Here is an 11,980-nt window from a genome sequence, read left to right on the forward strand (position 1 = left end):
AGCTGGTTCCCACCACAACAACATTCTGGTTCCCATTGTGCTGTGCATTCAAACAAAAACAAGAACAAACATTAACAGCTCCATTCCCATCCATCTACGAGACAGGAACTCACAGATGCTTCATTATATACCTCCTGCTGGCACTGATGAGGCAGAAGACTCGTATAGAAAGGAGGGGGAGACTCCAACAAAACACAAGAGTCATTGTAATTGTTCCCATTCCTAATTCTATGAGCCCGTGTCAGCCAAAACATCATGCTACTTCCAGCTTCCCCTCACTGGTAAAAAAATACAGGCACTGTCTAGAACCTTCCACAGATTGTGCAAACATTGCATCCACGACTTTAAAGAAGTTAGGAGGAGGGAAAAAACTGGACCATTTTGTGTATCTGGAATTTTATTTTATATATAAATAATAAGAGACTCAGGGATTTAGAGACTTGCTACTTGCAATGTTGATCCTGCAATGGGACAAGCATGGGCAGACTTCAGTCCCACTGCAGAACGGAGGACGAGGTCTCCAGACTGACCCAAAACACGTAATGTCCTTTCACAGAATCCATACCAGAAGCCCGAGCAGCACACAGTCAGACTGTCCCGAGGCAGAAGGCAGATTAGTCACATTCAAAATGGATTCAGATGGGTTTTCATCTTTTTTCTTGGGAAATTGTTGCTTAATCTATATTTTTCTTCACCTATAGCCAAAGAAAGGGGACAGAGGTCATGGGGGAGGGGAAAGGAGGGACAAAGCAGAATTAAATACCATAGGCCTTTTCTTTCCAATGTCAAAGTGACATTAAAACTTTTTCCTTTGATGTGGCAACTTGATCAAAATCTTTTTGAGAAACATTCTCAATACCAACTCAGTTGCAGTAGAGATATTTAACTCTTCATATTACTGACAGTAGAGCACTAATGATCATGTCTGTTCTAGAGAACTCAATTCCCATAGTTGACCTATGTGGAAATACAAAAGGGAAAGAACACTTCATAGCAAACAAACACCAGCTGGAATCTGGTGTAACTAACCAACTTTCTCAAAAAGAATTCTTTTAAATTCTCATCAAATGCATGTTTTCCTAATCTTACTTCCTCTGGTGTAAGACCAGGGTAATTTAACTCAAAGAAATGGAATCACATAAATATGGAACTGGAACAGAGTGAAAATGGGATATGCTATCTTCAAGGAAAAATACAAAAACCCCCTCACTTCCGTGCAACTCCTCTGCACAACAGCTGGACAAAATTACAGCTTGCTTCTTCCACGATGGGATGTGGTTTGAGCTGAAGTTTATGTATAATTATTGATGACAAACTATAACAAAGGAGGTGCAATGGTGCTGGTTTTTGGAATGGAGAAATATATTGCTGTCTCCGGCCCAAAGTGATTTTGTCCTTGGCTGACCATTCACACTTCAGAGCCCCATGCTGTGGCAAATCATCGAGGAAATGAGATTGTCTTTACTCTAGTAACCACATTCAACTAGGAATATTACCAACAGTTGAAAATACAGGGAGACTTTCAGGACTGATCTCATTCAGAACAACAAAAAAAAAGTGTCTTTTCAAAGACCAGAGCCATGTTCTCCAACCTTTGGGAACACACAAATCCAACAAAACATCTGGACTTGGGTATGGAGTTGAATAACTGGATATAAGTAACAAATCACCACCCCCGCAGAACAGCTGAAATTGATACTGAATTGAACTTTCACCAATTTATTGCCTGAGGTCAAAAATTTATCAGTTTCCTTTATATATCTCCTCCAGAAGCCATATGTGGTGAAGCACGTAGGTCTCAAAACCAGCACCATCCAGATACTTCAAGCACCTGAGCAATTTATCTTCACTGTCTTAAAACCTTCCCCAAACAAAGAAAACGTGCCTGAAGCAAAAAGCTGACATTTCAAAAAGTGAATAAAGGCCTAACAGAAATTATATTCATAGTAAGGAATGCTAAAAGAAAATAACAGCTATTTATGGATTTCTGCTTGTGGTGAACCTTGATATTTGTACAGTGTATCAAACAAAAGTTCAATTTTCCTTGCTTTTTAGGAAAAAGTTGTTCTCTCCTAGTTGACAATAAGCACGATAATATTTCAGTGAATTGTAGAGAGGCTTTTGTTCCTCTTGGTTCTCCTGGGTATCTTTAAGCAAAAAAAAAAAAAAATTCTTCCTATTATTTTTCAATTTTTATTTCACATGAATATTTTACAAAATACTTGGAAAACATGTATTCTTAAAGACTTTATATTCAAATGTCTGAAGGAAAAACTAATGTGCTCAGTACATCAGCCAGTCAACACACCTCTTTGCCCTTGTGAGAGTTAGTTATAGCCATTAAAAATACATTAAGGGAAAAAACATCAAAAAATAATTTTGCTTTTAAAGGTTGCTGTGTAACAGTGAAACACTGTTGCTCAGCAGATGTGTGCATTCCACCACACCTGCAAACATATGTGACTGGTGGTAAAGCATGGAAGAAAAAAACTGGTGCAGTGTGCTAAATCTGGGCCCTACTTACACAGTTGGCAGTAAGGGAAAAAAAACAGAATTTTTGTACTAAATGGGACACTGCATAGAAAAATAATGAGGAGTCCCAACAATCCCAGGACCATTTTCTGATGAAAAATCAGTTTTTAACATGATGTAAAAATAATACAGGGCAAAGACAAGCAAGTAAAAAACATGTTCATAAAAGATACCCTTTATCAACTGATAACAGAGCAGACATTATCTGACATTCTGTACTAAATGATGTCAGATAATGTCCATTATAATTATTAATAATTAGCCTCAAATACAGAGTAATTTTTGTACTATGAAACTGAACCATCTTGAAAAAGTTGAGAGGATGTTTTTGTTTTGCTTTTCTAGAAACTGTAACCATAGGACTTGCTTGAGTTTAGAAAGCAGCCCCGAGGCCAAGTCAGAAACAGAACGGGTGTCTCAAGTTTCTGCCTTGGAGAACTGGGAAATGCTGCCTCCATTTTCTCCATCATTTATTCCCAACTGATGAAACATCTCATTTGAGAAGTGCATTAACATGAAAGGTCAGGCACATCGTTGACTGTTACAGGCTGTAAGACAACACTGTACCCTGGCACTGACAAATCTTTAGAGAAAACTTATCAGCAGGGAAGAGGTTTCTTTTCCCTCCTTCATACTTGTACAAATGTGACATAGAAGACAAAAAGGTTTTTGGCATGCGAGGAAGAAATGGGAAAGAAAAAAAATAAAAAGACCAAAACCAACTAACAATGTAATCACAAGGCCTTGCTCAATTAACTCAGAACCCTTCCAGTAGACACATATTTATTTTGTATGCTCTGAAGACAAAGAATTGAAATTCCTTAACTTAAACAGTGTTAAGGAGCATGCATATTCTTGACAAATGTCAAAAGAAATAAAGTTATCTGTCCCCTCCTTTCCTCATCAGTATGAAGAGCATAACAAGTCAAACTTGCAAATGTTCAGCTTTTCCTGGTTACTTTGCCACTGTAGCCACAAACTATTATCAGTCTTTATCCTTTACCTGTCTGATGCCGGGTGATGTAGCGTTTTACTTCTGGGCTCGCTCTTTATTTGAAGCAGCATGGACTTCCAGGGGCTTGTCACCAACTGCATCACCCTTGGGGAGTGAAAAATGTGCACAAAATTTCAATTGAGGCAGTCCACGATTAATGTTTTTGCTGGAACAGAAACCCTCTTCAAAAGCTGAAACAAAAATATCTTGCAAATTAAGTGGTGGTTGATGAGACTAATTCAGTATAATACACTCAAATATGATCTCCCAAACACTTTCTGGACTTTGGTCTTCCTGCAGTTAGCTGAGCAATTAGAGGATTTGAGAGAAGTAGTAGTTCAACTGAAGTGCTTTAATTGACTCATTTTGCCTGCACTAATAACAGAGGATGAATACCCACAGAGTAGTTGTTATTTTGCATTCTTTGAATTCTGTGTGGATTTATACAATAGGTCTCTTTTAGCACATATCCTTTGAGTGAGTGTTCTCACACTTTCCCCAAAATAAATGACAGAAATCAAAGAATGAAGAGAAGCTTGTTACAGTGTCCGGTCCATCTATTTGCCAAGATGCTACAACAAACAGGCATTTGATTATAGTTTTAAACAGATATCAATAAAAAAAGTACTTAGAGGCCACACACATGGCTTGGGGACTGAACCACATGACATACAAGGACAGGCTGAGATGTGGGTCTGTTCAGCCTGGTGAAGACCAGAAAAAGGGGGAACCTAATTCCTATCCACAGTTCCTTAATGGGCATTTACATATTTGGAAAAGCTAGGTTCTTCTCAGAGGTTCACACCAAAAGGACACAGAGAAAAGGACAGAGGAGCATGGTAAATTTTTCTTAGATCTAAAGGGCAAAAAATTATAAATGTATCACACGACTGATCACTGGACCCGGTTTTCTAGAGAACTTTCTAAATCTCCACCCTTGGAAATATTCAGCACAAGGCCTGAGCCACCAAATCTAACTTTGAAGCTCTCTCTCCTTTGAATGGGGAGTGGCTGGGTGAAATGATCAGAGACAGCACCCAGCCTCAATTGCTCTTTAATTCTACACATGAAAATTAAATGGCATTTCCTTTTTATTCTAGAAAGACATTTTTACCAATATGATTTAAATAAGGAGATGATTGGTGACAGCCAACATGGCTTCACTAACGGCAAAGTGTGCCTGACAAAGTTGGTGGCCTTCTATGACAAATTTACAGTGGTGGTGGATGAGGGAAGAGTGACTGATGCCATCTACCTTGTGCAAAGCATTTGACACTGTCTCGCACAATATCCTTGTTTCTAAACTGGAGAGACATGGATATGACAGATTATCCACTCCATGGATAAGGAATTGGCTGGATGGTCACACTCAAAGAGTTGCCATCAACAATTTGATGTCCGAGCAGAGACCAGTGACGAGTGGCATCCTCAGGGGTCAGTGTTGGGACTGGCTCTGTCTTACACTTCTGTCAGCAACATGGGCAGTGGGATTGAATCCACCCCCAGGAAGTTTGCTGACACCACCACGCTGTGTGGTGCAGTCAACGCGCTGGAGGAAAGGGACCTGGACAGTGTTAGAACCAGGGGAAATGGCTTTAAACTGAAAGAGGGCAGGTTTAGACCAGATATAAGGAAGAAATTCTTTACTGTGAGAGTGGTGAGGCTCTGGAACAGGTTGCCCGGGGAAGTTGTGGATGTCCCATCCCTGAAAGTCTTCAAGGTCAGGCTGGATGGGGCTCTGAGCAACCTGGTCTAGAGGAAGGTGTCCCTGCCCATGGCGGTGGGGTTGGAACGAGATGATCTTTAAGGTCCCTTCCAACCCAAACCATTCAGTTATTCTATAATTCTAAATGTGATGGAAAATGTAACAAAAGAAGCCAGAATAGACTGGAAAACATTTCACAGGATGGGGCAAATTTATACATTACAAACTAAACACAATAAGGCACCAAGTCTATGAGACGCTGCATATTCTGTGCTGGAGATATGGACTCAATATATCAAGATTCAATTATGAAGATAATTCTTAACTTTCTTATTCAAAAAATGCCTAGCAAGACCTTTGAAAGGTGATTCTTTCAAAAACCCATTTTGTTTTGATTGCTACTCTGGGTATTTCACAGTACAGGAAATCACAGCCACAAACCACACCCATTTCAAAATAATGGTCTATTCTGTAATTTTCCTGTACAGGAACTTTTAAGTTATGACGTTTTATTACAATTTATAATGAATAATCTGACTAATGATGCCTCACCTTAGGGTTTACTCAATCCTGAACAAATGAACTAAAAATAAGTTGTTCACGGAGAGGTCTGTATTTTTCCAGTTGCCTGTTTTAACTTGTAAAAAGCAATTATCGTCTAGGTAAGATTTTTTTATTTTTTTTTTTAGTGTTCTGAAAAAGGAAAAAAATCCAGAGCAACACACACACATACACAAGAAAACAGGGGGCTTGCTAGGTTCCTTTGTTTCTGTGAGCTCAACAGATCTCAATACAGGGCTATCAATCACTAGATCTATTAAGCCTGAGTTATTTAATTCAGCCAATCCACTGCTAAACTGTCATTCCTCACAAAAATTCATTTGCTGAATTAGCAACTAAGAAGTACTTTTAACTCCATCCACTGCATATGCACACTATGTCAAAATGAGCCTGAGTGAGACTGCTCAAGCAGTAATATGGGTTAGCCAGAAAAGGACATCCTTTGAGCTGGCACAGGAAATACACACACATAATTTTACAAAAAAGTGCCAAAGTCCTCTAGTCACACTCAAAACCAAATCAGAAGCAAAAAATGTGTTTAGATCCATGACCTAGAAGACAGACCTCCTCTGTGCCATGATTCCCTCTCATAATTAGAAGCAGGCACATATTCAAGACAGTCTTTCTACTTTCTGGCTCAACACAACCACTCCATAACAAATCTGGGTGGCCAGAGGAGTTCACACATCAGAGCTCTATCCTGCAGTAAAAGGAGAAATATTTTCCCTTCTTATGCTTCTGATGGTTTTAATCGAAAAGTGACTGACAAGAAATCTCCATAACACATTCATTATAGTGTTCAATACATTGGGATTCCATAGGATTAAAAAAAATCATTATTTGAAACTGAAAATGATACAACTACCATTTTCACATTACACAATGCTTTTTGTATGGTTTCAGTACATGAGTGATTAAAAGACACCCTGACTTAGCTCACAGTATCTAACAGAGATACATCGAGACCTTAATTTTAAACAACTTTAAAAAAACCCACAATGATTTATCTGAAAATTTTCCTTCCATGCAAATTAAAACACCCCAAAGCAAACCAGCTTAATGTCAAAACCCCCTGTGCCTTTTTCCCTCACAGCCAAGCCAGGTGCAGAAGTTAGTTTCTGTTGCTACCTCTGAAGAAGTTTTGCAGGTGGCCAGGCCTTTTTACACTGGCACCTATTCTTAGAAATTATAACTTCAAAGGTAGGTATACATCTCTCAGGCTTATGAGAACTCTTGAAAGGGAGAGTCTGGCCACCAGAAAAAAAACAGCAGCTGCAAAAGAAAAACACAGGCTCACCTGGGCTCACAGATTAATAATTTATTTTTTTCTTCTGTCCTCCTTTGTTTGCAATGTATTGCTTAGAATAAAGAGAACATCACTATTCATCCTCCCCCAGTCAATCAATTACTCATTCTTCTTTTCTTTAAGTTAAGCTTGAACTTAACTCTCACAGAAATATGAGGCACTTTCAAAAATGTTGCCCTTAAAAAACCCAAATTTTTGTAGAGTAGATTCTGTCTTTCCCACCTCTAATGCATCTAAATTCCCCTCTGCCCATACTAAGGATCAATTCCAAAAGAAGTAATATTTTTTACAAGTTTTATACTCTTGTTGTTCTTACTACCAAACAATAAAAGGAGGACATCTAACAGGAAACAGCATTTTCTGCCCAAAGTAGATGTTTATCTTTTAGTTCAGGTGCCCAAACTTTTGCTTGTCTGTTCAGAAGCTTGTCTGTTCTGAAGACAAGCCCTTACAAGCATTTTCTGTAGAAAGAAGCTGTCTCAGCTGCTTATGCTGTGTTTGAAAAGACGATCAAAACAGAAGTAACTTAACTCTCTTGAAACTCAATTTAAGGTTTGCTATGGTCACAATTCGTGATGCTGATGTTAAAGCTCCCCAGTCAAAACATTGATATCACAGCTTTCCTCAGAGCTTTCAAGTGAGGAAGGTTCTGGTCCACAACTTCCCTGATGTTTGTTCTGAGCAAGTGCAGGAAACCAGCACCCAAAGCTGAGCCCTCTTTACACCTGGAAGCACTCTGTAACCAGCTAGCACTTAAAAAAATACCTAGAGATAGTAATAGAGATAAATTTTTAATATTTATATATTTTACACATGTAATAAAAACATATATAGGTTAATAATTATATATATTATATATTAGTGTTGCTAAATCACTGGTGGTGTCCATCAACAGACCAGACAGGAATGAAAACCAAATAATAAGCCCTAAGAATTTCTCTCAATCTCCAAAGCTGAAAGGAAAATTAGTTTTCTGTGAGATCTTACTACTAGTTGGGCCAAAGTGGAAAAGAGCACATGCAAGAAGAAAGGAACAAGAGATGAAAAGAAGAGTGTTTTTAGAGCTCTAGTGGTGCTCTGGTTTTGAACAATTTGGCCATTTCAGTAAAAACAAGGGGCGCCCAATTCAGTGTTGTGGGAAGAAAGAGAATCCAGAATTGTTAAAAATACAGAAAAAGTCTTTGACTGGTATACAGACAAGACAAAGTGAGAACTAACCAAAGAAAATTGGGTTTGTATGTGCTTCAGTACATATTTTCTCACTGACTGGAACAAAACCTAGGTTTAAGTGACCTGATGCCACAACACTGCCCTTGTCACTTAAGACAAAGACATTACAGTATGAGAGCTCAAAACCTTACAGGACAATACAACAGTACAAATTATGGAAGTATTGAAACAGAGGCAGAAGAGGAAAGGCAAAAAGGCTGCATTTCATTAAAATAAACATCAAAATTAACTGACTGACAAGCAAGGCCCAATTGTTAGAAACTCACAGGTGGGATGTATTGAACTGTGGCTCTGAAATATTTATCTTTATGCAGTTTTCTGTAAATAAATTAGAATATATTTGTATAGAAAACCACAGTCCTAAAAATTTATGCTGTTGCACGAAATCCTCAAGCTGCTATGGTTCATCCATCCCTCTGACCTAAGCTATTAAAGCTGATAAACTCAGCCAGTATTGAATACAGACTGCTGGGGAGAGAAAAAAAGGGGGAAAAAAAAGCTGCAATTCACTGGCTTAACAGTTCAGGTTGTTCTGTACACACTGAAAGGGAACAAGTGCAGAAGAAAAGAAATGTAGAAAAAGATGATCTTACATGGATTGTGATATTATTGGGCAGAACAGAGAGACCAGTTACTCACAAAGATTAGCTGAAGGCGTGCAGAGTATTAGCCTTCATAACTTCAAAACCCCAGTAATGAAAGTCTGCTGCCTAAGGCTACTCAAAATGGCTTCAAACACTTCATTCTAAAAAACTGCATAAAGGCATAAATTAGTACAATTTTCTATAAATTTTGCACACTAAGCTTAAGATAAACAAAGTTTCAGGGACATATCTTCCATTTTACTATCACTTCCCCCAAAGTGGTAATATAAATGCTAATACCAGTTCCACTGTTTTTTGTCAAATTACTTCTGGTGAGTAAAGATCACTCCAGGAAGCAAAAGATTTTCAGAAGATAACCCTCTTAAAACACACCTGGGCCTCCCATCTAATGGTTACATTTCTCCTGCCATGTTGTCTACCTTGGGGAAGAAGTAGAAAAGCTGCCCACTTTATATCAAGATAAAGAATATGGATGCTGAAAAACTACTCCCACTGTCCCTAATTGGGAAAACGTTTCATCCTTCTGGAAATAAAAGTATGAACACTGATTTTTACTTATGGCACTTGTGTCGTTTTAGCAGGGGGCTTTCATCCTGACATCCTGAAGAGCTCCATCCTTCAACAAGACAGTGTATTAAAAAACTTATCAGACTGACTTGCTGTATGGAGAGGCTGCAGCCACAGTATTTTGAAATGTAGCCCCAGGAGGTCCTGGAATTCATCTTTCTTGGCAGAACTTAGAATTCAGTTGATATGACCTCAATTTGGCACAGGTTTTTGTTTCATAAAACCTTCAGAAAATAACATACCACACTTCTTTTAATGACATATTGCTGCACAAACATGAAGTTATGCACAGCTGTGGTACCTATGACTTATCAAACAAATTATGAGCAATGTAACAAATTAACAGAAGCCAAGAAGAGCCACCCATTGCTTGACTATTTGCAAGAATCCTTCGTGGAGCAACAGGAAAATGCTAGAGTAAATGTCACAAAAACAAAAAATAACATCTTTTGCTCTGGCATAGTTTCATGAGATGGGTTACATCTGCTGCAATAACAACTCAAGAATAACATTTAGGCTTGTCTTCATTAGTTAAGGAATTGTCGTAGTTGAATCTAGTATGACAATAAGAAATATGTATACAAAAGCAACCAAAGTCTTCCACAGGGCTGTCAAATTACGACAGAAGTCCCAGAATTTATCCTTGAATGCTTTGACAACTTAAGTACATGATAAAAAGTATTAAAAGTATTTTCTTCCATGACATTTCTGTACCAGTAAAAACTCCAATAAAAATGGAACTTCAACAGAAATTCTTTTGCTGGAAAAGTTGATATTGATTTGGTGGATCTTACCATCCACACGAACAAAAATTACTTATTTTGCACTGATATAACCACACAGTGCTAGAGACAGACTGAAAAGGTTTTTCCAGGGTAGACTTCACATCTCACAGCTCACATTAGGGACACACCAGTGCTTACATGTATAAAAATGGTATAGATTTTTATTAACTGTGACTGATCATATCCTTACAGAACATCACAATGCTATCTTAAAAAACAAACAACAAAACAACTTAAACAAAACAAACCTACCCCTACCCACCCAAATTCTCAACTATGTATTTTATATGGCTTCACCAGTGCAGACCAAAGGAAACTTCAGAGCAGACTTCTTCCATCAGAAACACATCTCAGCTCACATTCTAGTCAAAAACGTGACTTTTTACAACTGCTGCTCAGCTTCTCTACACAGCAGGGAGACAATACCCTCCCTTCAACAGCCTCAGAGGACAACGTGCAGTACGGTTGTATGGCTCACTGGTAAGGGATCATCACAGTAAGTGAACATCTGAAACACTGGCAATTTCATCAAGTTGTTTCTGTTTCTTCATTAGAGTCACAAGATTTCTGCATCTTGTCTAATCCATCAAGTTAAATGGCAACAGTAAACACGAACAACATCTGAACAATGAGATGAATTTTAGGAGGACACCAAGCAATGGCATTTTGCTCCTTTGTGCATGTAACGTGTTATAGCAACTAAGGGGTGTGATTTAAAGATTCTGCAAGGAGGAAGAGAAAGAAGTGTGTTTACTTAGTGGTCTCTGCAATTTTGCATGTCGTTTGTTTTTCTGCTGAGGTAGCAAGGGCTTGAATAAGCCTTATAATAAGATGAAAGCGTCAAAAGTTTTTGCCTTCCAATAACAACCACGTGTTTCCTTTTGAAAGGCTGAGACACAATAAAATGAAAAGCTCAGCTATTTTTTACTAATGCTGTCAGTTTGCCATGCTGAAATATTTTACCACTGCCCTTTTTCTTGAGATTCTTTCTGACAGCCTAGGTTTTAGGAAAGGTGCAGTACGATTAACTGACCTTTCTTTTTTCAAAGTGCATTTACTGAAGTGCCTTGGGCCAATACAAGATGAGCATCTACTGATGAAAGTCTCCACTTTCAGAAGACTCAGCAACTGCCAAGACACGCGAGCATTTCTCCAACCCAACTTGTCTGGAACTAATCCTACACCTAGACCTACCTAGAGAACTGGTCCCACATCTGCAGTCTATTCGAGTGCAACTGTCTTTCCAAAACACCTCTCTCCCAGTGGACATTTCCCTTACATCTTGGGCCTCAAGGCTAAAAATACCATGTTCTGGTCAGACAGGACTTCTGGTTTACAGCAACCCAGAAGCTGTACATCACTGTTACCCTGAACTGTTTCCAGCTGTGAGCTGTGGCTCAAGCAGGGGGTCCAGAGCAGGAGACCAAGACTTTCTGCTGGTTCAAAGTTGTTTTTGAATCACCTGTTGGTTTTGCCAGGTTACATTAAACGACTACAATAAGAGATGGGAAGCAGCCTGCAGCTTGGGCAGCACTTTGTACCTACAGAACAAGCATAGTTGCCTAGAAGTCAGGAATTAAAGTCGCAGTGAGTTTAGAAGTGAATTTAAAACCACAGAAGCTTTATGTTTCACACTTCAACTTTCATTTCTTTAAGCAGTAGTTAAAAAAAAAAATCCCTAAAAACCTTATAGGC

The 11,980-nt window shown here is 38.6% G+C and overlaps 1 protein-coding gene across 3 annotated transcripts in view; it reads right to left on the bottom strand.

Annotated features, from left to right (window-relative positions):
- Positions 1–204: 204 nt before the first annotated feature.
- The window catches only part of APOO (apolipoprotein O), a 30,687-nt gene continuing 18,911 nt past the window's right edge, over positions 205–11,980 (bottom strand). For 2 of the 3 annotated variants that reach the window (XM_017827143.1, XM_017827145.1), the window contains exons 8-9: positions 3,536–3,631; positions 205–695 (exon numbers count right to left, since the gene is read on the bottom strand). In XM_017827143.1, coding sequence (XP_017682632.1) covers positions 3,563–3,631 — 69 coding nt within the window. In that variant the 3' untranslated portion in view covers positions 205–695; positions 3,536–3,562. The other variant, XM_017827144.1, reaches the window with a different exon arrangement.

The sequence above is a fragment of the Lepidothrix coronata genome, unplaced genomic scaffold (genome assembly GCF_001604755.1).
Source record: "Lepidothrix coronata isolate B3197 unplaced genomic scaffold, Lepidothrix_coronata-1.0 Scaffold135, whole genome shotgun sequence".
Lineage (NCBI taxonomy): Eukaryota > Metazoa > Chordata > Aves > Passeriformes > Pipridae > Lepidothrix > Lepidothrix coronata.